We start from the raw sequence: 27,971 nt of genomic DNA, 5'->3' as shown, positions 1-27,971 counted from the left end.
CCTGAAATTATGCAAGAGACCAATTTTCTAGGAGTTTTTCACTAATATGTCCTGCTGTTCTCTCTTCAGAAAGTTGTTACTACTGACTTTGAACTGTCTACCTGGCTTGCCAAAATCAACAAAATAGCCCTGTATCTCCATGAAGAGTTCAGGAATCATGAAAGATAAACAAAATAGTCAGGGCAAGCCCAGCTGTGATGGCTCTCTGTTTCCTGCGCTGTAAGGGTATTCCAGGTCATCCCTCAGCCCAGGCAACACAAATTGTGAAACAGAAAGGATATTCACACCATCTAGTTTAGGCCGGTTTAGATCACCTTCTATCAAAGCCCAAAACTTCCTTTTTTCATCAATGGAAAGGAAAAGACTTCAAAGACTGAGACATAGGTACCTGACTTAGATGCTTAAAACCAGAGGATGTGAATACTCTTCATGTTTTCCCCCTTGTTGACAGATGTGGACTAATGAGGAAAAGCTCTTAAAAAAAAGGGACAGTGAAAAAGCATGGCATTTTATAAAAAAAAGCACTGAAAATTTTAAACACTTTTCCTTTTAAGTATGATTAAACTAACTGGATGATGCTACCCATAAGAATGAAGAGGATGCATTAAGAGTTTGACAATGAAAATCCCTGAAAATTAGAAGACCTTCATATCAATCAGAAAGAAATAATGTTATGAATATTACCACCCAAAACAGATGTTTTATTTTTAAAGATGATGCATTTAGGTTTCTCAAAAACATTAACATAATACTGCATTTCAAATTTGAAATCCCACTTCCCACTGCCAAATACTGGAATAAAAGCCTAATATTAAAGGGGTAACACTCAAAATAAAAATTATCATACAACCCAAATTATCTGTATGTGTATTGTTCTAATAATACAAATACAAAAATATTTTAAATACACATTTAAGGTCATGATAACCACATAAAAATTCTAAACTCTTTTCTACGAGTAAATGGGGGAAAGGAGGCAGGATTCAGGGAGATTTTTTTTTCTCTGTTTTAAAGACTGCCAGACTCACCTTATCTGTTGCTGTTGCCTAAATACATGCAAAAGAAAGCAAAGGGAAAAAAAAACAACAAACAAAACCAAGTGAAATAGAATCCGAAAAATACTAGGCAACTGTATGTGGAGATGTAGATCATTTTTATTTGATTATATTAAAGCCTAGTCCTGAAAACATACGCTCATTACTAACTTCTGTGAGTATTTGTGTTCAATCCATCTGGACTTTGGTGTGAATAAAAATAAGAATTTTTATTATGTACAATGAAAATTACAAAATTATGTATATTATGTAATTATGAAAAATGTACCATTTTTCACAACCAGCCCAAAAAGAATCAGCAACAAAGCAGAAGAATGGAAATGAGATGTAGCATCTGATCTGCAATTATCATTATTAAAGTTCCTAATAATTAGCATTTACCTTGACAAAGCGACACAATCTGACAGCATCTTCCCATTTAGAACTACTAACATATTCATGAAGAATCGCAGGATAAGGTGAAATATTAAGGTGAATAAGTGAACCATCTGCTCTTCTAATTGTTATTTGATTTCCTACAAAATGTACAATCTGCGGATTTTTGCTAAATCCACTGGATAGAGAAAGAAAAGTAAGTTAATATTCACTTCTTTTGTACGGGAAGAACATTAGGAATTTAAAAAAAATAAATATTTGTTTCAAAATTACAACATGATTATAATTAGTTTTCAGAGCATATAGAAATCTAAGCACCTAGTTATTCAATAGTTATATCCAACAGGCAGTTGTAATGTTCTCTGAAAATAAAATTACAGTCACACACATTCACTGACCATAAGGCCAATGCAAACTGGCTATTTGTGCAAAAATTTTCAAATACACTTTTCTGTTAAAAATATTAGGGCTCCCATAACTCTTAGAATGAAATAATAATATATTCAGGTATTCTTTATGAAGAATTTCATATCACAAAGTATACAGGCTGAAGTAAGCATGTAAAATAAACATGCTGAGCTAGAAATAATATTACCTGTGACCTAGTATCTTGATACTTTTAATCTCCAACAGATACTTTAAAGAGATCTTTTTTGTTTGTTTGTCTGTTTACAAATAACTAAGGCAATATTTCATGAGGTATGATTAAAATTTTGTTTGCATCAAGCTGCTGTTCTACTTCTACACTGCTTGTTGTCATTTCAACTCCAAACTTTATGATATACCTTATAAAACACTTTGTCCTCATTTGCTAATCAAGAAGTAGTAACATGACAAGAATTTTAGAAGTTGCAACCCTGGCTTCTACTTCAACTGCCAAATTAACAAAATTCTTTAAGGAAGAAGGAAACTAGTTAAAATACATAATACTATTTTGACCAAAAAGGATATATTACCTTGCATCTTTTTCATACAAAGTTTTTGGCAAAAGATCTTTGTCTACATAGACTGTGTTGGGGTAGTACCAGACTGTAAACCGGGTATCTTGAATCCCACAGAGAATGTTAGATGTGTCATTCCAAGCCAAAGTTTGAACCATTGTCCCTATATTTAAAGATAAGAGAATAATATGCATTTCCACAAGAAACTTCAAAATAAAGGTACATTTTTTTAAACGCAAGGGTAAATTATTAGCAACTTTTAATTCCTATTATAAGGACTGGTTTTAACTTCCTAGTTTGTAAGGTAACATCTTACCAACTTTCAGCCTAATTCAGTTCTCTTTCTGAAAGAAAGTTCTTCTCAGAAAAATGTTTTTTCGACTTAGTTTTGAGACTGGAGATGAAAATTAATACAATGGTCAGACCGCACCTTCATACTTATAGGATCACACATCCGTCTACAGCATTGAAACTTTTAATTAAAGATATTATGAACTTAAGAATTTGCATTTGTAAGAAAAATGTCTGAAAGATTCTGTATTGAATAATTCTGAGGAATACATCCGTCTCCAATATCCACTGAGCTGCTTTCTCTGGAATGTAATAACAAGGGCTTAAATGTTAACAACTGCTTTACATGTAACCGATATAAAAATTATCAGTATTTAGATATCTTGTGCTAAAATTATTTCTACCACTATCTTATGAAAGCCACAGGACTACTTCTAATGCCTTTTAAGTTTAATTTCACTGTTAATTAAAAAGCAAACTGTTGTGTCTTGTACTAGATAAAAGTGTATCTGCTAGCATGCAGTTAAAGGTTATTTTGAGTTTTTCTAACCTATTTTGACAATCTTCTGTTCTTTTCCAAACCGCTTCACTGAAGTAATGTAAAGATCTCTGTTCTTATCAATAAAAGCTATTTTTCTTTCACTTGTAAGTCCTTTCTGGTCCAAAGCAATCTCCACAATTTCCGTCTGAAAAGGAAAAAGAAAATATCTGATTTTTATTTTGGAGATTCATATCACAGAAAGCATGTGACATTCAAACAAATGAAGGCTTTACTAAAGACAAGGCAAAAAACTCTCAAAAAATTAGATTGTGAAGACACTTTATGTGTGTCTTCTCTGTTGAATGAAGAACTATATAAATTGAATTTCATGCAGATTAAAACAAAGCTACAACAGAGAAGAGCAGTTCAGGAATTTACCATAAAACTACAAAAATACAAGCAGCAGTCCCAAAGCAAAAGCTGTCTAAAAGATGAATGTCTACTCCTCTCTCCATAGAAGCTGCTTAATTTTGCTTTTGCTGTATACTGAAAGAGTGAAGAAAAGTAAAACACAGTTCAGGCAATCATTTTTGAAGTAAAATCAGTAAAAGCTCAGACTGAAAAGAGACAACTTGCACTGATATTCTTTTCTTCAGTGTTAACAACAGGCCAGCACTAATAGAAGTTGCTTTGCAGTACATGCAAAGGAAACTTGATTCATCAGTTTTACTGCTGAACAAAACTATTTACCTGTAGTTTCAAACTCTTATGTGCATGGGAAACGTGCTGGTAACCAAACACATCCTACAGTATATCCCTTTGCACATCAACACTGCATAAACAATCTGATTTTTGTTGTTCTATGACTCAGCTAGAGAGTTGCCAAGCTCCTTTCTATTAAGATTGTAAACTTTTAATAGGTTATTAGACCCCTTACTGAGGAAACCCATTAATGATTCTTCATTTCAAAGTACAATAACAAAGAGACACTATATCCTTCACCTTACCTTATGGGTTAGAGGTTTTCCATCACCCAAAGGCTTTCCAGATAAAGCTTCAAATATGTAGATAACTGAAGGGAAAAAAAATTATATGGTTTATTAGTTAAAAGCAACAGTTCTCCATATACTTTTCAAGCAGTTCCATTCATTTTCAGAGTATAATTTACTGCAACTGGATACTTATTACTGGTTACTAAATTAACCAGTGACTTTCACACTCTGGTCAAAAAAAAAATAAATCTTAGAGTTGGAATGATGTAACTGGCACAGTCTGCTGAGTTTAGGAAAAATCTCATTTCACAATTAGTTATCTGTGAAAATTCTCAAATATCATTATTTTTTCTTAATCCACAATTTTGATAAATATGAAACTTTAGGAAGTCCTATCATCGACTGATATATTTTCCTAAAGGAATCAGTATCAGATAGATAGAAAGTTGTCCTTTAAACTATTGGGTAAAACATTCTGCAGAAGCATTCTCTATTTTGTTAATAATTTGCTCTATTCTGAATTCTTCATACAGTGGTCCCGAGGCATACTTTCTTCCAGGACAGTTCAGGGTTTCTGCTTGTCGTGGTCATACAGGTAATGACAATACACGAATAACTGGCTTCTTCAAAAAGTATCTGCTTTATCCAGGTACGCTTGAATTTTATATGTAATTGTTGCATTCTTTACCAAAAGTCCATCTTTTCCACTCTCCCTGTTTTGCCCTCAAAAAAAAGAAAAAGAAAACAAAAAAAAAATGCTCCAAAAAAACCCACTTCCATCATCTGTATTCCTGGGATATCCAGTGAAGACTCAAATTTGCAACTTGCCTAAAATTAAAGTTTCTCTTTTTTTCCTTCTTTCCTTCCTTCTTTCTTTCTGTCTCTATATAGACTTAGATGTGTGGCGCATACACACCCATGTGTGTTCAAAAATTACTCATCCATATTTTATATATAGTCTGTGAACACACACACAAATTCAGACAGATATAGGTAGAGTATTCAAATGTAAAAAAACCAGTAACGCTAGAAAGAACATCAGCTGTAATTTAAAGCACGTGATAGCACATTAGTTTGTGGGAAACACAGATGTGAGAGGAACATTTCAGATGTTCAGTAACACACCCCACCTGCGGGTTGAACACATCACCTGTCAGCACACAGCCTGAGATGAACATACACGTTCACTCCAAAGGATGGCGATGTTTAACATGTTAATCCCGCTCTGCCTTTCTTTCACTGGGACACAGGATGTTGGTTTGAGGTCAATGGTTATACAGGCAGAATTTAAAAAAAAAAACAAAAAAACCAAAACAAAACAACGCAACTGTAAGAGCAGGTGTTCAGAAAGCATTGCTTGAGCTTGCAGAGGAGGAGAAAAAAGGGTTTTGCACAAGCTTTGTTCCTGGCAGCTGGATGAATATACAGAAGAAAACTAGTTGCTGCTGAGAAGTGGTATTTTTCTCACATCTATGCATAGCCCCCTGCCTGAAATTTATTTTGATCTAGCTATAGCAGCCAAAATTGCTGCTACTGTTCTAGCTATAGGAAGTGAGATCAAGAGAGTTTTAAAGAAAACCACTGTACCTAAATGACAAATAAAATTGGATCACTTTAATCTACAATGCTTACTAAGGTATTTCAGAAAATATGTTTGGGGTTGTTTGGGGTTTTTTTCCCCCTATCTGGAAAAACTTCACATCCCTTTACAATCATTTAGAACCTAAAATATATATATTTTATATATATATATATATATATTAAAAAAAATTATAAACAAAGGGCATTCTCTCACTTTGAGCATCCAGAGAAAGAACAGCTCCTGTGTGCCTTTTACCACGTGTTTTATTATCACAGAATAACTGCTCCCAGGGCCAGCAGTTCCCTTTTGAGAACAGGGTCCCCTCCCTCTTCCAGCTTCATGAGACACCGAGGAAGGACAGTAAATGCAGAGGTACCAAACCTTTTTCTAAATGGCTGAAAAAGGAAGACTATGCAAGGAACAGCAACAGTGAAGCACAGCAAGTCATCTCTCTCTCTGCTTCAGAGCAAATTAGCTGGCAGAGAGCTCCATGCTATGATGTGTGAACTGCTTCCTGTATCAAAGTGAGCTATCTTAGATATTTCTGTAATGCACTGCACTGTGAAAAACAGACCTGCCCTCAAAATAAGGCAAAGAAAAAAACTGCTTCTGCTGGGGTGAGTCGAGAAGAATACAAAGGCCTAGATAAACCACAGCTTCCTGTGCCAAGAATCTCTTTTCCCATGTGCTGGCATATTATAAGGACTTTTACCACTACTAGTGGGGCTCATATCTGAAATAGAAAAAAAAACAAGCCACCCCTACTTATTGCCCTGATGGAAGCTCCTATCAACAGGATCACTTGAAGAGTTTATCTTAAAGACCCAGCCAGAAACCCAGCCTCTGTAAACTACAGTTTTGATGACCATTTGCCTGCAGACAGGCTGAGAAGATTTGCAGGACACTACCAGGAATGGTTGGAAGACGGAGATGTTCTTCAGTCTGTGCAGAAATACGGGCAGGGAAACAGGGCAAAAGAGTGAATTTACCATCAAAATCTTAAATGTGCATGCATACAGACAGCAGTCAATATTTATGGATGAATTTTCTATATAACCTCAACTTATTTAAAATACTTTTATTGTTTTTATTCTAACTGCATCAAGGTGTCAATATGGCAATAAAATTAAATAAAATATAAACAAACATACATACACTTGTATAATATAAATACAGAGTAAAAAGAGACAAGATGAGAAATAAGATGTCACTCTTTACTTATCTCTTTTTTGCAAACCACTTTTTTGTTCTGAAAATTTACACTGAAATATATTTTTCTTAATTAAAATCCATTATTTATTATACAGCTGGTTTTGGTATCTTTAATGTCTTGATGCTTCAGGATAATATTTTCTGAAGTAGTTGCCCTTAAAAATGAGATGCGTATTACTTTTACATCACTACTCTTTACAGTAATTATTCAAAATTAATAATATCTAACATAGATATCTAAAATAGATATCTAAAATAGCTGTGTGATAATGAAAGTATTTGTTTTCACATAAAAGATAAGAATGTACAAGAAAAAAACCCCATACATCTAAGTTGTTCAGAACAGCAAAAATGCTTTGTAACAAGGAAGTGAGAAAAACCTCACCTAATTTTTCTTTTGCCTGGGGAGGGATATTTTAAAGGAATATTACAAGGTTTTTTTTCAGTAATCAAGTAATTTAAGTTGTGGGTTACATGCTGAGAAAACTACCACGCAATCAGTACTAAAGGACTAATTCAATGCCTATAGTAACCAGGATCTTTTTTTGTCTGTTGTACTGCCCACTGAAAGGTTTCTTTTTCTATGGAAAAAAAAAAAGAAGATAAATATGATTATCCTTTGCTGCAAGACAAAGAATTCTAAAATTCTGAAACTGTTTAAAATCTAATCATTAAGTCTAGGATAACAGTTATAGAAAACTGATTGAGTTTGTGTCAGCTGGAACCACGGGCAGGAAGTTTTCAGTGTTTCACTCTGCAGTAACAGCACCTCCTTGCACAGTTACTCCCACTGGTAATCCCCTGCCTGGCCACATCGCAGGAGAAACACAGCTCCTGACAGCACTGCAGCCCGGCACCCAACATCTGTCTGCCCTATAAATGGCACAGCTGTGAAGTCAAAAGTCACAGCCATGCCTTATCCAGCAATGCAAGCGTCTGTCTCCAGCAGACACTCCAAATTTAAATTGTTTCACAGGTAAACTACACGTTTGCATCAAGAGATAGAACAGAGGAAAAAAGCTGACTGAGAAAAAGATATTCCTGTAGCATTCGTTAATGCAAAAATTTACCTAAGTTCATTTGGCCATGCTGTGTTTTATAATTATAGTGCTTTTGATGCCAAAACACAAAAGTTAAGAGCACAAAGACCTTCAAGAACACAACACTGAGACCGAACATCACAGCCTCACATCAGCTGCACACAAAACTTACATGCTGTAAAGATACAAAACCAAAAAAACCTAAAAGGACATCGGAGAACTAAAATTAATTACAGTTAATGTACTGGTAGCTTCTAAGAGCAGGAGTCTAGCAGAAAAACATTGCTGAGGCACTTCTTTAGAAAAATCACATCGGAGTAAAAATGTACCATTCAAGTATTCACTGTAAATATTCCATGGTTCTCTGATGCATTATGTACAAATGAAAGTTCAGAGCTGTTTCTCTTTATTTTAATCAAAGTTAAGCAAGACCCACTGTTTTAATTCATTTTGATAATAATATTATCTTTAATTTATAATCTAGATAAACTGTTTATGCTTTATGCTTTCTTTTTACCTTAACTATGCTAAGCAAAATTAAACATGAAGATATTGAAAACTTCACAATGAATTATTAGCAAATATAGAGCTATTAGAATGGAGAAGAACTTACCCTTTTCATCAGCTTTGTCTTTTACTGCTAGAGTATCATTACTCAAAGATACCATCTGGGCATTTAAAATGTCTGTTCTCATTCCTGGAAATTTTGGAGAGGAAATTAATCTTCCTTCATATGAATATAAATAAAGTCCTCCACCATCTACAAGAAGAAAATGCCTAAAAAAAATCCCAACAAAAATGTAAATCATTAAATAATACAGAAAAGCATGATGAGTTTCAACAATTAGAAAGTAATTTTCTGATATCCTGCAATTGTTTCTAGTTAAATGACGTGGTTTCTAAGCCCTACATTTCAAAGTTGGTATTCTGAAAGCTCTGTATGGAAGATTTCAGTTTTAATATAAATGTTATGTTTTTCCATGAGAAATTCTTTATTATCTGGAATCACTATGATTTTATCTCTTATAGATATTGTAAGATTTAAATCTTATAACTCGTGATGACAAAGCATAGAGCTGCAGGCAGCAATCCCCACACATCACCCCACGAGACAACACTGTGTGTGTGTACATTCAATAGGGAGCATTGCAAGAACTAAGGTACCTTTCTGCTTGTAGAATCAAACTAACTGTTCCTTCCTTCAGGTCAAAGATCAGTGGTGTATTCCAGTTCTTTGTACTGGGAAAAAAAAAAGTCATCATTCATTAAAACCACTAATCTTCACATATCATTGCAAATACAAAGTTGAATTTCACTAAATAAAGCACACGCATTTTAATCATCTAATAGTCCTAAAAAGGGAGGTTTTCAAAAGGAAAACAGCATTTAGGAAGCCAAGTAACACTGATAACCATGCAGTATGGTCCCTTCACACCAGCAGCTGCTGACCTAGGGGTCTTAACAAACACCAACATCATATTTATATGTAACAAACATCTATTTAAAATATTTCTGAATCATGGTTCAACCCTTTTACAGTGATCCAGAGGTAGGACAGAGTCTTTCTCTTGTGTACCCTATTACAGACTGCATTATTGTTCAGCATTAGTCATCTCACTGAACAGATAAGTGCCCTTAGGACTGAACTTTAAATTTCAGCATATGAAACAGAATATCATGTTCTTAAAACATGATGGGGGATTGAATCATTCCTATCCTATTCCAAAATAGTGGTATGCCAGAAGCAGAATCCAAAAAAACAGGAGTCCCTAGATGGAGGCACATAACTGAGACAGACACACTCGCATCCAGCCACCATTCCTGCTGCCTCTACCTGAAAAGAAAATTTCATTTCTCTGCCTCTACATGTCAAATTTTTGTAGCAAAATAAACAGGCAGTCGTGGCACCAGAAGAAAGGATGATGGGGGGAGGAGGCAACTATACTCCAATACATTTTGTTGTAGGCAATGCTAAGTTCCATAGAATATTTCAATTAGTGAAAAAAAAATAAATTAACTACTGTACTTCAAATAAAGTTTCTGCTACTCTCTTACACCTGTCAGATAAACTTGAGAAAGCTTCATGAATTTGTATTACTTACGAAAACACATAACACTGAAGAGAAGTTGAAACAACCAAATGCCCGTAGTTCAAAGAGGCCTTAATAACCCTGTCACGGAATTCCAACAAGTCTACTGCATCATTAATAACATTGTGCACCTAATGAAAAGAAAAATTTGGTTGAATAAAACAACAATAACTGAAATGAAAACTAATTAGTGAAATAATATATTCTTTCTTATTATAAGCACATGCTGATGCTATTATGCCTTTAGCAGAACATATCTATGTGGGAATAAGCACTTTAACAGCACAAATGAAAACTTAAAGGTTATATAAACTCTGAATAAAGAAAGAATAATTACTGAAGGTCCTTAAAGAAGGGAGCAATTCATGCATACTTGGAATACATAAGATACAAACGCAATATTATACATGAGGTTGAGAAAATCATCTGAGATCAAGGATGTCTGAAAGTTCCCACTTTAAGACTCAGCGTTCAGTTGCTGATTATTTAAACATTTGAAACATAACACTTCAGCAATCCCACCGTGATCCCATCACAAGAATTCAGCAATAGCCAAGATCTGGATAAAGATATGTTGTCTAGATGTTCAATCTAGACATACAGCTTTAGCATATATTTTAATGCTACCACACTCTGAAGTAAGGGAAATTCAGGAGACAGCCTTGGTAAGCAGGTTGAGTCCTTGCCATTTCTGTGAAAATTTGCTCAAATGACAATATTTCAAGAAAATCACAGTTTGCTTGTAATCAACACAGATTTTGAGGTCAAGGATTTTAGGCAGCTAAAATCTAAGGAGATACCTTATGACAGGGATTTTTTTTTGTTTGTTTGTGGGTTGTTGGGTTTATTTTTTTTTTTTTAAGATGTCACCCTTCTGAGGGTGGTAACATCTTCTTGATTTTCTCCATTATGCAACCAATTGCAAAACAAGGACTGAACTCAATTATTATGAAAGCCTAGAAACCATTTCCAAAGACATAATAATTGCTATGTCTACTGCAGTGATATGTCCATAATTAACTTAGCTATTGTACTCAGAAAAAAAGAATGCATCTAGAACTTTTTCTTAGGCAATATTTTCCTCTATGAATATATAGGAATAAAACAAAATCACTACAAAATAATAAAATAAAACATTAGTACTGAATCAGGGTTAGCTATACTTCCTCAGTTGTTTGCATATTCAAACACCCTGGAGATTATTCAGAGAGCCCATCTGTTACGAGTCGATGTCTGGGAATGAAAGAAGAAATATGAATTTTTACCTGCTAATTTGTCTTCTGTGTTCCCAGACACTGACTCATGTTATCCCACCCACCGGACCAAAATGTAATACAGCATTTCTGTTGTTACAACTTTTCCCAATTACATATTCAACATTAAAAGAATCAAGACCGAAAAACATTTAAGGACCTAATTAGGAAATTTAGGAACTTGACTTCGATATTGAAAATATTGGCCTGGTGTCCAATACCAAATGTGTAATTTGGAAAATTTGTAAGAATGGAAATCTTATATTATCCCAGTGTTCAGAGAGTGAACGTTGTGAGTCAGTGTCTGGGAACACAGAGGACAAATTAGAAGGTAAAAATTCATATTTTTGTATTAATTCCCAGATATTTGGTAACCTAAATGTGGATTCAGGCCAAGATTTTTCAAAAGAAGGATCCTAAACTTAAGCTCCAGAAACCACATGTAGGGGCCTGTTTCATTTCCAGCAGTGCTGAGACTTGGCAGCTCCCAGTGAGGTCAATGCCTATTTCTCAGTACTGGGCTGGAAGCACCACACAGGTACCTGGTGCGTGTTACATGATATACGAGAAATGTCTGTAGCTTTGGAAGATCCCAATCTAGGCTGTAATACAATATGTGGTGCAGAAAAGCACATTACAACTCTTTACAGTTATAGTCAGCAACCAAATTTATCTGGAAATGGCCTAAGACAGCAACATTCATCATAGCTTCATTAACAACAGGGATACGTTATCTATTACGAAGTGCATCGGTGCCTCCAACAACTCACGACTGCAGATAAGGTAAAGAAAAGTCCTCTATATTATCTACACTTAGTTACACAGCTTCATCTTTGCTGACAGTTACTGTAATGCTATTTAATATGATGCTTTGGTTTTTTTGGCCCATGTATTTGTATTGTTTTCTGCATAAACATTTCCATTACACTTGAAATTATCTCTCTCTTGTAAGTGGCCTCCCACAGCTAATTTCACATGCTCTTCAAATGAGCTTTGCGTTTTTCTGGAGGATAAAGCACTTCTGGGTTATGTAATTCTGGTCCATCTGGTGGTATGGTTTGGTTTACATGGAGCGGATCTTCTGTACAGCTGGTAATTATTTACATAATTTGCTAACTCTGGCCATTTTATGATCTTAAACATTTTCAGCCCTACATACACAGTAAAAAAAAAGGATTAAAAATTCCCATTTTGAATTAAAAAAAAGCCTTAGAAAGCTGGTAATCAGAATGCACCCCTCAGAACTGTGAAGATTACCTCCATGGTTCTCCTCTTAATTAATGTTATTTCAAAGTTCTTCCACTCCCAGTGTTGCTCCACGACATGGGCAAAAATGACATGTCCATTTCCACACGCTCCAGCTAGTTGAGTGCCATCAATAGACCAAGCAATATTAAATATGCTGCCAGTGTTGGGCTTCTCTAAGGCATAAGACCACTTGCAGAAAAAAAGAAAAGAATTCTTAATTTTTTGGGTACTTTTAAGAAATCATTTGTTGTAATACACAGATTTGCATGGTTATAATTTTTTAAGAAACATCAATGACCTAACTTTTTGTTACAACTTAAAATAAACAAACCAAAGAGATAAGATTTAAATCAGATTCTTGAAAAGCAGGGATACAAAAAGGAAAACCATCAGGTATGGTGGAAATGAAAAAATGTCCCAATGCCTGAAGCACATCAGGTAAAAGGTACCTAGTCATAATAAATATAAAGCATACCCAGTCATTAATGAATCTAGACAATCCCTACATAAAAACTAAATGAAGATACTTAGAAACAATTATGATGGTTACATGGGTGCAATGGGTGATGGTCTTAAGCGTGATGTAGTCTTTGTGCTGCAGTGACACAGTTCCTGGCTATAAACAGCAAGGCCTTGGCAAAACCAGTCAGTATGAACATGGTGCTCCTGTCCCAGCACACACAGAACTGCAAAGCTCTTGTGTTGCTTCTCTCCACGCTTCCAATGTAAGGGACATCAGTGCATTATAAGAAGCACCAAAAGCAATGCCTGTTCACTGTCCTCCTCTTAACACATAAAAAAAGAAGCTAGATACCTTGCCCTACCTTTCTCTGTTGTTACTGAACAAGGGAAGGATGTATGAAAAATTTCCAGTCGCTACGCTTGCAATAACAACAAAAAGTGAAAACGAAAAAAAAATGAAATCACTGCCACCAAAGCTCTGGAGAGAACCAAAACCAATAGCTCTGTGCGTTGCATTTGTTTGAGACTCATTAAGAGGTGCTCCCAGAGGAGTATCACAGTTTAATGTCACAGAGGCACAGGTCGAATAGCTGTATTTCAGAATCTTACTATCAAAATAAATAGTGTATCTGCTTTCCTATGGAGCTAGAAGTTCAACCGGTAGGCAAAATGGCATCATTGTACATTTTCCTGCTAACTGGGTTTTGCAAAGTGGAAAGGCTCGCTTGGACCCAGAGACCACATTTCTGTGGTATTGCGGTGAAATTCCCCCAGCCTTATGTACGAGGCTCCTCTAAAGTTTAGCTAGATCCTTGTTAACACATTCTTGTCAAAAACTAGAAGAAGAATTTTCAGGCCAAGACTTTTTCTATTTCTTGCACCTCGGAAACACAAATTGTACAAATCATTCCAAATCTCCCAACAAGTGTTTTCCTGAAAGTGGATGACAAAAAAATGAAAAAAACCTTTTTACAGAGTTTTAGGAAGACATTAAGCCAGGTTTTAAAACTAGAAGTGAATCTCAACTATCACCTCTTCAGAAATGTGCAACAGAATATTTTTTAAAGCATTTAGCAATTGAAGAACTATCTGAATATTCAAAAACATTTGAAATCTTAAGAATTGAATCAGTAAGAAAAAAAACATGTGATTGAAGTTAAATGTGGACATTGGATTCTCATGACTTTTTGGATACATGATATTATACCAAAGGGGAGACAGTTGGAAGAAAATACTCACCTAATGTTTCTAACACATTTCATATTCTGATTTCTTTTGCAGTACACATAAACCCCAAGAAATACTAAGTCCTTCATACAGTCTTCATATTATTTATAAGAAATCACAAAAATTACAATAAAATGAAGGTGTCAGACTTGAATGTTCAATAGCGAGGGAACACGATGGGATGAAATTCAACCTCCCAGTTGCGCTAATGATTTGCAGCGTGGTATGTAAGATGACCTACTGACTTAAGGCTCTTTTACTGCCTACGCGCCTACGGGTGAGTGAAAGACGATGTCAGCACTGACTGAATTTCCAATTTCAAGCACTCAATTTTAAGGCTTCGGCTTCCATGCCTCTTGGCTGACAGTCACGCCATTCACCGCCCGTACGATCCGCAGTTGGGGAAGGCAATTTTTGGAGAAAAGTCCATAACCTACTCTTCCGTCTCAACGGGATGAATTTTGTATGAAACACTCTATAGTAATTAAGAGCATAATATTTAACTATGTCTGACATCCTTATATGGCAAATGAGTAAGCTCTTGAGGTTGTAGGACAAATGACTGTAACAAGCACACTCAGAGAATGCTCTAAATACCCCGTGTCTGAGACATATTTTTCACAGCTGGCCAGATGTGATCTATCTGAGAACAGTTTGAAGAAGTACTGTTTCAAAACTGAATATTGGGATCCTCCCAAACAGACAAGGTTCTTTCTAAGGTCATTTCCCTTAGATCAAGAATCTACTCATCAGTCAGAATGAATAATAAAGGGGCATCAAGCCATCAACTAAGAACCAGTTTAAGGAGCTTGAAGAATGTGGCTTTGGTGCTACTTTCTTATGCATAGCAGATATACTGCACCTCTGAGAGGATACATTTCCAAAACCATTTTTTTTTGAACCAGAAGCCTTTTTTTTCAGGCATTTGAAGTACTCAGTAAAATATTTCCAGATTACAACCTAAATTTAAAAAAAAATATATAAAGCAATGACAAAGTTTATTTTCCAGTTATTTTTGAAAGCTCTCCGTATAATTCAGAACACTCCAATGATTCATACTCCCTGCAGATGTCCAGTACATTTATCATGTGCACAAAATGTTATAATAAAAATCATTTAGCTCTCCATTTCTAAGACAGGAACAATTTTTAAAACCCAAAATAGCTATTATGTATTTCCTAGACACACTCATTAAAAAAAAAAAAGTATGAATATGAGTATATGAATGACTGTATGAATGTTGTTCTAACATTAACTGCAATATTATACTTTGGTATTACTGTATGGCTTATAGTTTTCCTGTGTCATAATTAATTTTTCATTTAATTCAAGGAACTCTCTCAAGAACAAAAACAGTAGTTAGAAAAGTTTCATTATATTAAATAAATACATAAAAGCAATAACTTAAGCCTCCCTTTTCTGATTGCACAATGTAGTAAAAAAGATGAAGTACTATAGTCATTGAATACTGTCTGACTTCCATAAATGGAAACTGAGTGGGCTCTTGAGATGTCGGTGAAATCGTTTCAATGAGCAGATTCAGAGAACTCTGTGTCCCAGGAACAAGGACAGTCTTTCACATGATGCTCCAAGACTCAATATGAAGGTTCTAGTTAGTTATTATTTCTGGATTGAATGCATTAAGTTAAGAATGGTTACCCACAGAATACCACAGCATAAACGTTCTGAAAAAAACACAGTGAAGAAAAAGCATTTTTGTATATTTTAAAACATAAGGGTAATAGTGATGTCAGCTGTGCAAAGGACACTTGGCTGGTCCCTGTTTCGGCTCTGTTTACCAGTACGTGGAGTTTTGCCCAGGGAATGCTGACATAAACAGAACTACAGCTGATAACGTCAAACCTCCCCTTGGTGTCATAACCTACACATCATACCCAAGTCCCCTGACTTTAATTATAGTCTTTGCCCATTATTTTGACTTTGTTTATGAAAAAGAAAACCTGCAATCTCCTTCACAATCCATTCCAGGAAACCAGAGCGCAGAATGGACTAACGGCAAATAAATGCTCTTGTCCTTTTATGTCCCAATTGATATAAACCAAGACGAGTGTGCTAGAACCTCCTCTGACCCAAGTCTGACCCAGAAAGTTTCAGGTCCTAATAACTGAGGATCTCTACTTATTTATTATTTTATTTACTTTTTTTAAAGTGAAAGCTCAGTTTTCCTTGTGCCCCATAGGGCATTTCACATTATTGCAGAGATAGCTGACATCTGAACATACATTATAGTCTGAACGTCCATTAAAAGCTGGCAATGAGCTCTCACTACGTCTCAGCGATGAACACTTTGGAGCAAGCTGCTCAGAAGCTTCTCATCAGAAAATGACTATTAATTTTCTGATGTAATGGAAGGTAAATTGAATCTTACAAGATTATAAAAATCGATTATCCAAAGCAAATCCATATTTAGGTGCCTTAGAAACACTTGAATACACGTATATACTTAGAATTAGCTTGTGGGTAATATATATGTCTATATGTCTATACAAGCCCCCAATATTTTATTGAGTATAAATATAATGATCTTTTACAATATAAGATGTATTAGGCTTTAATTCCTACCATAGAGGAATCCACAAAAGGTTCTACAAACCAGAGACAATATATGTAAGTGGAGGTGAGGAAATCCAGTGCTACCTGTGAATACAGGGCAATTTACCCAAAAAGGAGAAACTATCCTTGACACAACCATTGACGTACAGAACTGTGAAGGATCCCTGTTGCCTTTGTAAACATTTGTTGGACTTGGCCCCAGTCATTAATGTGAATTATCAAGAACTAAGCCACAACCTCCAGGTAAGGTATTAAACTGCGTGTTAGAACAAAGCCAGACAGAAGATATCTGAAATTCTTCTGAAATCCAAGCGCATTCTCACAATTATTAGACCCAAGAACTAAAAATAGGATGACAAACTGTCCCATATAAATTCTTAACCTTAGAAAATGAAACAATGATGTAGTTCTTTAAATAGATTATTACTTCCATAGATGATCCATATGTTTTCATTTTCTTCCAGAAGTTATATTAGCCAATTCCAATAAATTAAAATATGCCAACTTGGAAAGAATTGGTCAACAACATAACTTTATGGGAAACCTTTGTAATATTTTTTCTTTTATTGAGCTACAAAGAATTCAGGATCATGACTGTTAATAAAGGTAGATGAAATAGAGACAGCACAGAAAAACCCCCTTATTTTTGTTAGGCTGCCAAAAGCATATATCTCTGCAAAACAAGACTAAAACTAAATGTAATGGGATCAAAGCTCATTGTAAGTATAGAAAACAGATTTACTTGGGTTTTCATAGTGCTCTGGTTTAGGACAATTCAGGACTGTCAGAATAAAATGAAATCATATGCTTTGTACACATTCACTTTCAAAATCTCGCTCTCTCTTTTATATTTGTATAATATGTAATGTTAATTTAAAGGATAAATTATGTGAATTTTACAATAGCCATACAATTTACTATCCTGAATGAAAATCATGGCTTTAATGCTAAACAAATTATTTTGAAGTTTCTCTGTAGATACCTGCTACATTGTAGTTTTAAAATTCTTAAGATTTTTTTTTTCCTCATTTGTCAATAGTTTAAAAAATAAGGAAAAAAGGGTCAAACACTCCCAACTATTTAACATAGGACCAGCCCTGGACACCAAATTAATTTAATCAGCTTTCATGAAGTTCAAGTCTGTATCTTTTTGAGAAAAAGCTGAATAGAAACATGTTATCACATAGCTTATATTAGCCATAGCACCGTACTCATACTTGGTTTAAATGGGGTGGTGGGTGGGAAGTAACTGTTACATATGCAGAAAGTTTTCCCTTATTTTCTATAGATATTAGGCAACATTCCCTAAATTTTCTTAAGTTTTCCAAATATTTTTTATAGAATTTCTAACAAAATTAGACATTCTATGGAGCAAGCCATAGACTATAAAAAGCCACGTATAACAGAACCAGTCAAAAATGCAAACTACTGATCTAGTAAAATGGCCACAATTCATTCTGAAATAAAAGAGAGAGTTTGTAGAAAGTACGTAACAATTTAAAAACTTGAACTTACAGATTTATGCAGAGATTTGCTTTCATTACAAGGCATTTGCTAAGCATGGTGATGAAATCAAGATAAAAGTTAATCAAAGGGCAAGATTTAGCAGTCAAACATCAATTTATTTATGAAAACAGGCTGTAGATAAACATCACCAGAAGAAATGGTCAACAGGAAGAGTACAATTAATTTGGAAAAATGACAACAACCAAAAATCAAATCAAACTGATCAATGCCCATTAAGGGTAAATAGTAAATAAATCATTAATGGAAGAAAATCTAAAAGGCCTCCCCTAAACAAATGCATAAATACATTCAGCATTATTAAAATACATATTTGATGTCTGTCTTTGCTAACTTTTGTTGTCAATTTTAAAAGCATTCATTTGACCACAGTGTTTCATTCTGAAGTTTTTTATCAATTATCCTTCTACACTCTCCAAGGCAGTGGGAAAGCAACCTGTCTTTGGAGCAGATGGGTATGGTCCATTTTCTAAGATATTTATGTGGGAGTGGAGTGGGGAAGGAGGAAATCAGTGAATTTCAGTCATTCTTACCATCTCTTACTGTGTAAATATTTTGACCTGATCAGTAATGTCAAGGGAAGCATGCAGAGCCACAGGAAATAGCTTACATAAATGAACTTCTTAAGCACTGCCCTCTATCCAAGTGATTAGATTCTGAAAAGCTGTGAACACCAGGAAGGCTAACGTCTGTCCATCAATACATCCAGCTTTACGTTTCAATATATGTACTTTAAAATTAATGTAGCACTCTCTGCGGGATTAATGATCACGGGCATTAAAGCAGACAACAAATCTCAACATTAAATATATTTTGTTTGGTATTCCGTAGGTTAGCCATAATAATTTCTTTTAGATATACAGTGCTATTGGAGCACAAATGATTTTCAAATGAAGAAATAAAACTTCTAAAGTTACTACTATATTTGTAGTTTCCTTTTTTTTAACATGAAGCTGCTAGAACAAAGTATCCAGGTAGAAAGAACAGGAGAAAAGAACATACGCTAACAGAATTTAATTTAATTATGTCCCCAAACTGAACACATATGCTAGAGAAGAGTTAATGATATATGTATCGCCTGATGGCTCCCTGAGGAGCAATTTGCCAATACAGCTCCATTACATCAGACATAATAAAAATGTCTGTGTTGACCAGTAAAAGCCAGGTCTGGTTCTCTTCAAACTCCATCACTCTGGTGGTATGTGAATCATTCTTGCTTTCCCCTCAATACTAGCAAGGCTAGTTCCTTAGTAACTATTTACATTTAATGTCAGGAAAGGAACTTTCATGAAAAATCATGACTTTTTAAGATAATAAATTATCATTGTTAGCTGCTAAACAGACAAAAGTGTCTGGCACTAGCTACTGTACATGTCTTTGTTTCTTTAAGAGTGGAGTAATAAAGCAGGTAAAAGAACCCTTAAGTTTATGAAAAAATAAACCTATCTGCATTAAAATTTCCAACAAAGTCCACAAGCCTATTCAACATGCTGATTTAAAAATTAGTTGTATTCAGCTAGCAGGAGTTGGAACCATAGTTATAGTCAATTTTATTACATAATAATTAGCAAGAAAAACAGTAAGGCCCCGGGGATCAGAAACAAAAACTATAGGCTACAAAACAGCATAGATGACAGCAGAAAAAGAAATCTAGTATTTTGCTCCTTTTCTGCTGCACTAGTCTTTGCCACATTTAAGCATAAATCCATATTGAGTGCAAAATGCAATTTAAATTGTCAGCCTCACCCATACAATAGTGTATCTATTTCAGTTTACCACTCTTGGTGTTTTTAAGGAAAAAAGCTAAAAAATGCACAGAAAAATGTTATGTCCTGAAAGACATAAATAAATTTATCCAACTCAAAACATATTTAGAAGCGCAGCTAGGGAGATCGATAAGGCAATATCTTGGTCAGTAGAAAGGTGCTGGAAGTCATGACTAGTTTTTGCTAATAAAAAGCCCTGCCCGTGCATGGATATCATCAGGAATATATACTGTATTATCAATAAATCTGTACAATTCCACATCTGCTATTTCTCAGAGTTGTTACTTACCCCAGTTTTATCGCATAGACGCAAAGTATGAAAAGACCCCACAGCAAATAATTCTCCATCCCCAGCCCAGGCAATAGATGTTATAGGATATTCATGGGACTGTGAGCTGTACAGGAGACGTCCGTAACTGTCCCAAACCTTTTAAAAAATTACATATCTTTGATATAGACTTTGCATATTATAGTTCACTTTTCATTAAAGGTTGTTTCTAATTAATATTGGCTTGTCTAATGCAATAGACTTTGCTTTGCTGCAACAGCATGGTACATTATTGTGTATAAAATATTTTGTACTAACTAGTTTTGTTTCCTGCAAATTACTGTAAGTCTGTTAAATAAACACGATTTATTCCATTTGCACTCAGTTCCCAACAATATGAGGCACCTCTGCAAATTTCCAGACCAAAGAGTTTTTCCTACTGATTGAAATCAACAAAATACCAGGAAGCCAGTTCACAGAGTGAAGTAATTTGATAACACATTGATAATTTTTAAAAAAAAATTCCTAATTGTGTACATTTTTATCACAGCCATTATCTACTTAGAGAATGATAGAATCGACATGTAAGTTCCTACTTAAGGGAAGAAACACAATATGTGCTTTCTGGTATGGATACAAAATATCTAACCAAAAAATTTCTTAAGGGATCCACTAATGCTCCTGTAATAGAAAACAGTAGCTTTATTTCCTCTAATTTTATATGTCATTACTATTTTCAGCATATCTCAGAGCTTATACTATTTCAAGTAATCATTTCTATATTTCTACATATTTTTCTTTCAGAGTTTTTTTTCACATGCATTTGACCTATTTTCATTCTGCTGTACTTTAAAAAAAAAATAATCTAATTTTACACTGGTAGAGAGAACAAGATGTATTTACAAATAATAAACTTAGGGTAACAAGTTTTTCTTGAAAACTGAAAGACTTCTCATTTAATTTTGAGCTTCCAAATATTATTAAAATTAGAAAACATGAGAATGCCTAATATCTTTTTCAGCCACTTAGTTTCCCTAAAAACTGAAGCAGTACTCACCTTGTATTTACAATCTTCACCTGCAGAAAGAATAAGATCATTAACTGAGTTCCAGTCAGTTTTTAAAATAAGTCCATCATGGGCTTTCCACTGAAATTGAAAAAAATAAATTAAACATAGATGCCACAAGCCTGAGAACTTCTATTTTTAGTCTTTTTCATCATTTAGCGGCATTCATGCACTCCAATGGAGATCAGGGTTTTCAACAGTACAAATGCAGAGAATGCAGCCTGAACAAGGCAGAATGAAAGCAAAACAATCTGCACTAAAAGTGTGTTCTAAATGATTGCTTCTGTATCTGTCAGCGTTTTCATAACAAATGAAAACGGCAAGACTTCTGTATCTTTTTGCTTTTTATTTATTTAAGAAACGGGAAATGCTCACTCACATGCCTGAAGAATATCCACAGAAGAAATTGTCAATTATTTTTTTTTGGTTTAGAGAAATGAACAATCTCCTTATTCTCAAAAACACTAAAAAAAGGGGGGTGAGGTGGCGGGGGGCGGGGAGTAGGAGGGAGAAATGAGTGGTACACGTTGCACAGAAAAATTTAGCACAAACATTTTATATGTTTGGCAAAACTCTAAATAATTTTAAGAAGTTTTCACATGGAAATGTGAGACAGCCCCCATGTATTAATAATACCTGCAAAACTTTAGCATTTGGCTGAAGAGGTTTAATAATCAGCTGCTTCCCTGAAGTATAGAGAACTTTTTCAGAATCAGGTCCCCAGGCTACTGAGTACACTGGTGTTCCTGTAGACAGAAAGAAAGAAAAATTACATTTCTTATAAGTTATCTGATCAAATTATGCAGAAACTGCTATAGCCACTTCAAACTGGTTACTTAAAATCATACATCTAAAATTCAGAGGAGTGGGAGAAAGTCAAACTATGGGTGACCATTTGTTCTCTACACTTGTCTGGCTGCACTCATGGCCGTGTTTACTGGTTCACTTCATGTTTCAGACAGCCACGGGGACGGCAGTAAGAGACAGACACAACCCAGAAGGACAACTTTGAAGACTTTAACTCATACTGCATACACTTCCAACACTCCTCAAGAAAATAAAAATACATAGAGTGAAGCCCTGCCAAATTTGTTCCAACACTCCTCAAGAAAATAAAAATACAGAGTGAAGCCCTGCCAAACTCACTTGAGTAAACCATCAAATACCTACGTACCGCATCTCTCTCAAACCTCATTGTCTATTGCCATTTACCACGGTATTAATTTGTAAAACTTTTCGAGTGAAGCCCTGCCAAATTTGCTTGAGTAAACCATCAAATACCTACGTACCGCATCTCTCTCAAACCTCATTGTCTATTGCCATTTACCATGGTATTAATTTGTAAAACTTATTTTATAAGTGAACAGATTTACACAACTCCAGAAAACAAACAGTAATAGCTGCATTTTGTGTTTACTTAATCTCTTATACTCTGATGCAATTTTATTCACAATTGACACTTAAGAGACACAGAAAATCAACTTGACAAGTCACCCTAGTACTTATCAACAGACATCAGAAAATAGCTCTTTTCATACACAGCAGTGAGACTGAACACAACTGTGGGTAGAAAACCTTTGTATTGCACTGAAATTACTCTTTGTAAGATGTTGAGGCTCCATAATTAAGTCTTTAACAAAACACAATTTTTTGTTTTGCTGCACATATAAGAAAATCAAACATCCCATACACAAGAAACTTGCAAAAGACTTAACAAAACACAATTTTTTGTTTTGCTGCATCCCATACACAAGAAACTCGCAAAAGAAATGACAAACTAGAAAGTGGCCTGCAGATTTTGCACAATTAATTAAAAACATTTTTTTGCAGATTGAAAACTCCGGAATGATATATGTAGAATAAAACTGACTGTTCCATTTCAAAATCATGTTATGTTGCAGTTTTCAAATGACCTTTTTTGAAAATAGAAGAAAGTAAAAAATTACATGGAAAAAGCATCCAGGAAAAAAAAATCAGACTTGCCAACTATGCAAATATTTTCCATAGCACTTGACAGGATTAGTCTCCCCTGAAGACGAAGAATCAAAGTATTACGATACTTGATTCCTTGCAAATAAAACTAAGAAAGTTAGGTAAAGTGCATGTCCAAACATTTATTTCTCTCACAGCCAAAGCCCCGTAGCAATGGACAGCAAGTTTCAGCATGGTCTCAACATTACACTGCATATAAAACTGCAAGGATTGAGACTGTCAGACCATTCTCTATACTTTTACTAAAACTTCCTTCCATATCTTCTGAAATGGGAAAGAGAAGGTTTATTTCAGGCTTCTGTCTTTCTCTAACAGCTGCAATATTCTCACTGGCAGAAATGAGGTCTTTGAAGACACGACTCAACTGTCTAAACATGAGCACCCAAGTGATGTGCTGCACCCAGGGTACTCCAAGATACCCAGGTGGAGCTCACTGACACGACACAGGACCTGAAAGAGATCCACCTCCTTCTGGAAAAGATTTGGAGGTGAAGCAGAATTAGCCCAATGAACCTCAAATGGCACTATGGGCACACCTACATTAACACAACTGAATTGCACCCCAAAAGTTCTGTTTGAGAAATAAGAAACCTCAGAAAGAGCAATTGTTATAACCTAAATATTTGTATTTGACAATGTCATAATTTTAGAAGAGGAAAACGGAAAGAAATTCTCCTAAATTCTCAAAGATATGCACTTCTTAGGCACTCATGCATATTTCAGTTGGTAAGTACATATCAAATGGATCAAATGAATTAAAATTGATCGAATAAACAATTTTTTATATATCTTCAATTTATGATAATAAAAAACCCCAGAAGGCTTAACGTAAAACTTTGCAAGACACATTAGGGATATTAAATTCCATTTCAAAAAATGACTCAGGAATCTCTTTTTATGGGAATACTTTGATGATATTTAGATACTTAAGTGATTGAACTGCTGTATCAGCTGTCCTAAAATCATCTAGTATCTTACTGCTTAAGCCTTTGAATTTTTTCTCTGAATAAAAAGCTGATTTTATTACAGTAAATCAATTCAGCACACTAAACCTGATTACAGGTTCCAAATACTCAAACTCTAAACTGAGACCTGGTGTCATTGCTCCTGAATATTTTTGTATTTCATACATTCTCTTTTAGGAAGGCTTTTATTTTATGTTGTTTAGAAATACAGAATTATTTAATTGTTCTTTTTTAACTCGTCAACCATTATAGGAGACGACTCACAGAAACATGGAACATATATTAAGTAAATCTGGCGCTAGCTGTTTTCCTACTGGCAGCAATTTATGTTGAAAATGACATAAATTCTGTCACCAGCTGTACAGAAATTCTAAATAAACTAATTTTTGTCCTGCTCTAACGCTGATTTAACAATCAGAAGACTTTTATATTTAAACCAAATGTTTAACTTTTTTATGACGGCTGACTACTTAACCACAATTTCCAGGGCTTAACAGCAGGAGCTAAGTTAACTCATTTCCTTCTGCACTTAACAAGAACTTGGTTGGGAAAAGACTGCCAGCACATTGCATTGCTGTGGAAAGGAAAAATTCAGCGGAACAAACTGCAGTGGATTGCATTGATGATAAACAGTTTCAGGAAAATATACTGAGGAAAGAAGCGAGAAAAGCAGAAAAGGTGAGATCTGAAGAGAGGATCTGGAGAAGGAACAGCAGCACTAAGCACACTTCTTCCCATCTCACTGCTCCACCAGCAGATGTTAATCCCTGGTGAATCACTCCCGTGGCCAATGTGGCAGAGAAGGAGCTAGGGCTGAGTGCAGGAGTGACAGAGCCATCACTCTGACACTTTCAGCCACAGCAGATACTTCGGTAATTACCACAGTAAGGCTATGTGACCTTCACAGGAGTAGAAAGATTAATTCAGACAATGTCATACCTCTCTGTGGCAGCACAAAAAATAGGAGCTTTATTTGGAATACAACTGCCCATTAAAAAGAAAGTTCCACTTCACAGTAAGCATGTTGTAATTAAACTGCTTAAATTGCAGCTGTTGTGATTCTGCTTCCATTAACCAAGGAGGGAACCTATACACCAATTATTCATATTCCTCCTTGGTGCTTACTCAGCATGCTAGTCACTGGAAGCCCATCAGAAAGTCAGCAGGGCCAAAAGGTTAAGTACTTTAAGTACTCAAGAAAGATACGGTCTTGAGTACTAGATGACAAATTCAATTTCAAAGAAAGGTGACAGAAATCACCTGAAGAACTAGAAATCCATCTGAGGTAACAGTAGAATGCGTGGCACAGAAACACGGGTCTGTGGATAACGATGTTTAAATTATAAATAAGTGCCATATAATTTTACAATGGAAAGTCATGGCTTCACCGAGAACCAAAAAGCACATGGAGAGCACTGACTTGGTCTGCACAATGTATATGTATTTTCATAAAGGTTATGGTAATGTCCTTTGCCAAATGCTCTTAAAGAGAGTAAGTTTTCATGGCACAAGAAACAGTCATCTCGTGGACTTAAAATATGACTTTCCTGCAAGGAATTACTCCTGTCTTAACTGGAATTAGGGACACAAGAATAGTTACCAGGATTTAAACAGGTGCTGTAGCAATAAAATACTAAGTATTTCATTATACTGAGTATTTTATTGGGTGGATCCATGAGCCTTGTTTGCCCTAAAGATTCTCAGATCCTGCGGGAAGAGTGAGTTATCAGCAAAGCTGTCAGCTTTAGTGGTGGGATAAACTGAAGAAATGGTGCTACAGAATAATCTTGATTGTAGTGAGGAAGGCACACCTGCAGTCTACTTAATCTTCAGCTTGACCAATACCTTTGACTCTGTAAGGACTTGGAGGGTTAGAGAGCCAGTGGTCTATGAACCTCGGCAGTGGCAATTTTGGAACAGACATCTCAAGAGAAGCTCTGCTGCTGCAGGGTTAGAGAGCCAGTGGTCTATGAACCTCAGCAGTGTCAATTTTAGACAGATATCTCAAGAGAAGCTCTGCCGCTGTGGGCTCAGCACAGGTCCTACTAACCAGATGGTTGGCCTATGAAGGACTCAGTTACTGCAGGTGGCACCACTGACACTACAGACTTCACCTCAGACAATCTTAGTGCCAGAGTCTACAAAGCACCGTAAAAATTTATGCTGGTAGAGCCATCTTTTCTTTCAATTGTGGACCTTCAATACTTGCTACACTTCACAGTTCGGTGGCTCTCTTCAGAGGAACATGGACGCTTTGAGCACAGCGTGATGCTGCAATGTATACATCCCAGAATACACAGACAAATCCTGCTTTAAGCATAATCCTGTGGGTTACCAACATATACCAAAGAAATCCATGAAAAAAATTTACCTCTTTAAAATGTAGCAGTGCCCTGTGTCAGCTAGAAGCCCAAGGGGTTGCAATTACAGCATTTTTTTTAAAAAAGCTTTCATTTTAAGGAAAAGGAGGAACAGAAGGAAGAATATTAAGATAATCTAAGGATGAAAAAGTGAGATCAGTCTCAAGGAACAACACTGCCACAACAGCAACATCACAGCTCAAGGCTGAATGCAGTAGAGGCTACGACGTCACACTAACTTTATTCCATGCATTGGAATGATGGAGGGACATGCGGCCCGAGCTCTCCATATATGTACTGAAAAAGTTAAAAATGGGGAAAACATACGCTCATGTTTTTGTAGTGAATAAAAATCCAAAGACAGAACAGGCGTGTGGATCATCATCCAAAGATAAGAGCCTGAAAATTTATTTCTAATACAAAGAGTGGAATGAGTAGAAGGAATGTTAGCAATGGGGATCCTTTCATTTCTCAAGGAGACAATAAAGGAAGTAAAAAATTAGCTTAAACATGATATACCTCTCTTAAAAAACATAACAATTTCTGCAGAATCCTGTCATGATCCCAGATATGTCAGTAGCTACAGAATGATCTGTGGGAATTTGATTCTATAAAATTAAAGTTTAAAGGGTTTCTGAGCCTCACAGAATTTTATCTTAAAACACAAAATCAAAGACAATTATCCCATGGGGACTCAACTGTACTTTTATACTGTACCAGAAACACTAAGGAATCAATGAAAACGCAGATTGCATATTTCAAACTAGAATATGTCTCTTACTTTATAAGCTTCATCAAACCTCAAGATAAGCACAGTTAAACATAAAAAAGCTTGAAATATATCAACTGAGAAATAGTGAATAGTGTGTGCTCCTTTTTGGTTTGTTGTGTTTTTTTTCAAAAATTGCAGTTCAGTTGGCTTATCTTTCTACATTGTAAGCATGAAAAAACACTACATCTGAATATGAACTTCCTTACCAGAATTGAAATACATTTTACATTCACTCCTGTGGTTAAAATGCCTTCAACAGGTTGAAAGAATTTAGATAATTTGTTTTAGAAAGAGATAAGGGTCTGACATTTAACCCAACCCCAGGTGCATGTGGTTTCTTAAAAAATGTCAAAAGGTCACATGATCTTAATGTATGAAGTCTGAAAAACAAAATCTAGCTCAGTATCTTCACTGAAATAGTACAAAAATGTTAGA

The 27,971-nt window shown here is 35.2% G+C and overlaps 1 protein-coding gene across 5 annotated transcripts in view; it reads right to left on the bottom strand.

Moving 5' to 3' along the window:
- The window catches only part of IFT80 (intraflagellar transport 80), a 51,960-nt gene that overhangs the window by 7,542 nt on the left and 16,447 nt on the right, over positions 1-27,971 (bottom strand). For 4 of the 5 annotated variants that reach the window (XM_014946037.1, XM_014946038.1, XM_014946039.1 and 1 more), the window contains 11 exons: positions 22,084-22,193; positions 21,439-21,528; positions 20,403-20,540; positions 12,570-12,749; positions 10,072-10,190; positions 9,134-9,208; positions 8,583-8,746; positions 4,151-4,215; positions 3,213-3,348; positions 2,387-2,534; positions 1,437-1,608 (listed from right to left, as the gene is read on the bottom strand). In XM_014946037.1, the coding sequence (XP_014801523.1) occupies positions 1,437-1,608; positions 2,387-2,534; positions 3,213-3,348; positions 4,151-4,215; positions 8,583-8,746; positions 9,134-9,208; positions 10,072-10,190; positions 12,570-12,749; positions 20,403-20,540; positions 21,439-21,528; positions 22,084-22,193 (1,397 nt within the window). Of the gene's footprint in view, positions 1-388; positions 475-1,436; positions 1,609-2,386; positions 2,535-3,212; positions 3,349-4,150; positions 4,216-8,582; positions 8,747-9,133; positions 9,209-10,071; positions 10,191-12,569; positions 12,750-20,402; positions 20,541-21,438; positions 21,529-22,083; positions 22,194-27,971 lie in introns of all 5 variants that reach the window. The other variant, XR_001412499.1, reaches the window with a different exon arrangement.

The sequence above is a fragment of the Calidris pugnax genome, unplaced genomic scaffold, assembly GCF_001431845.1.
Source record: "Calidris pugnax isolate Ruff unplaced genomic scaffold, ASM143184v1 scaffold111, whole genome shotgun sequence".
Classification (NCBI taxonomy): Eukaryota; Metazoa; Chordata; class Aves; order Charadriiformes; family Scolopacidae; genus Calidris; species Calidris pugnax.
The sequence above is the reverse complement of the archived record's forward strand: the minus strand, read 5'-3'. Positions and strand labels throughout refer to the sequence as shown.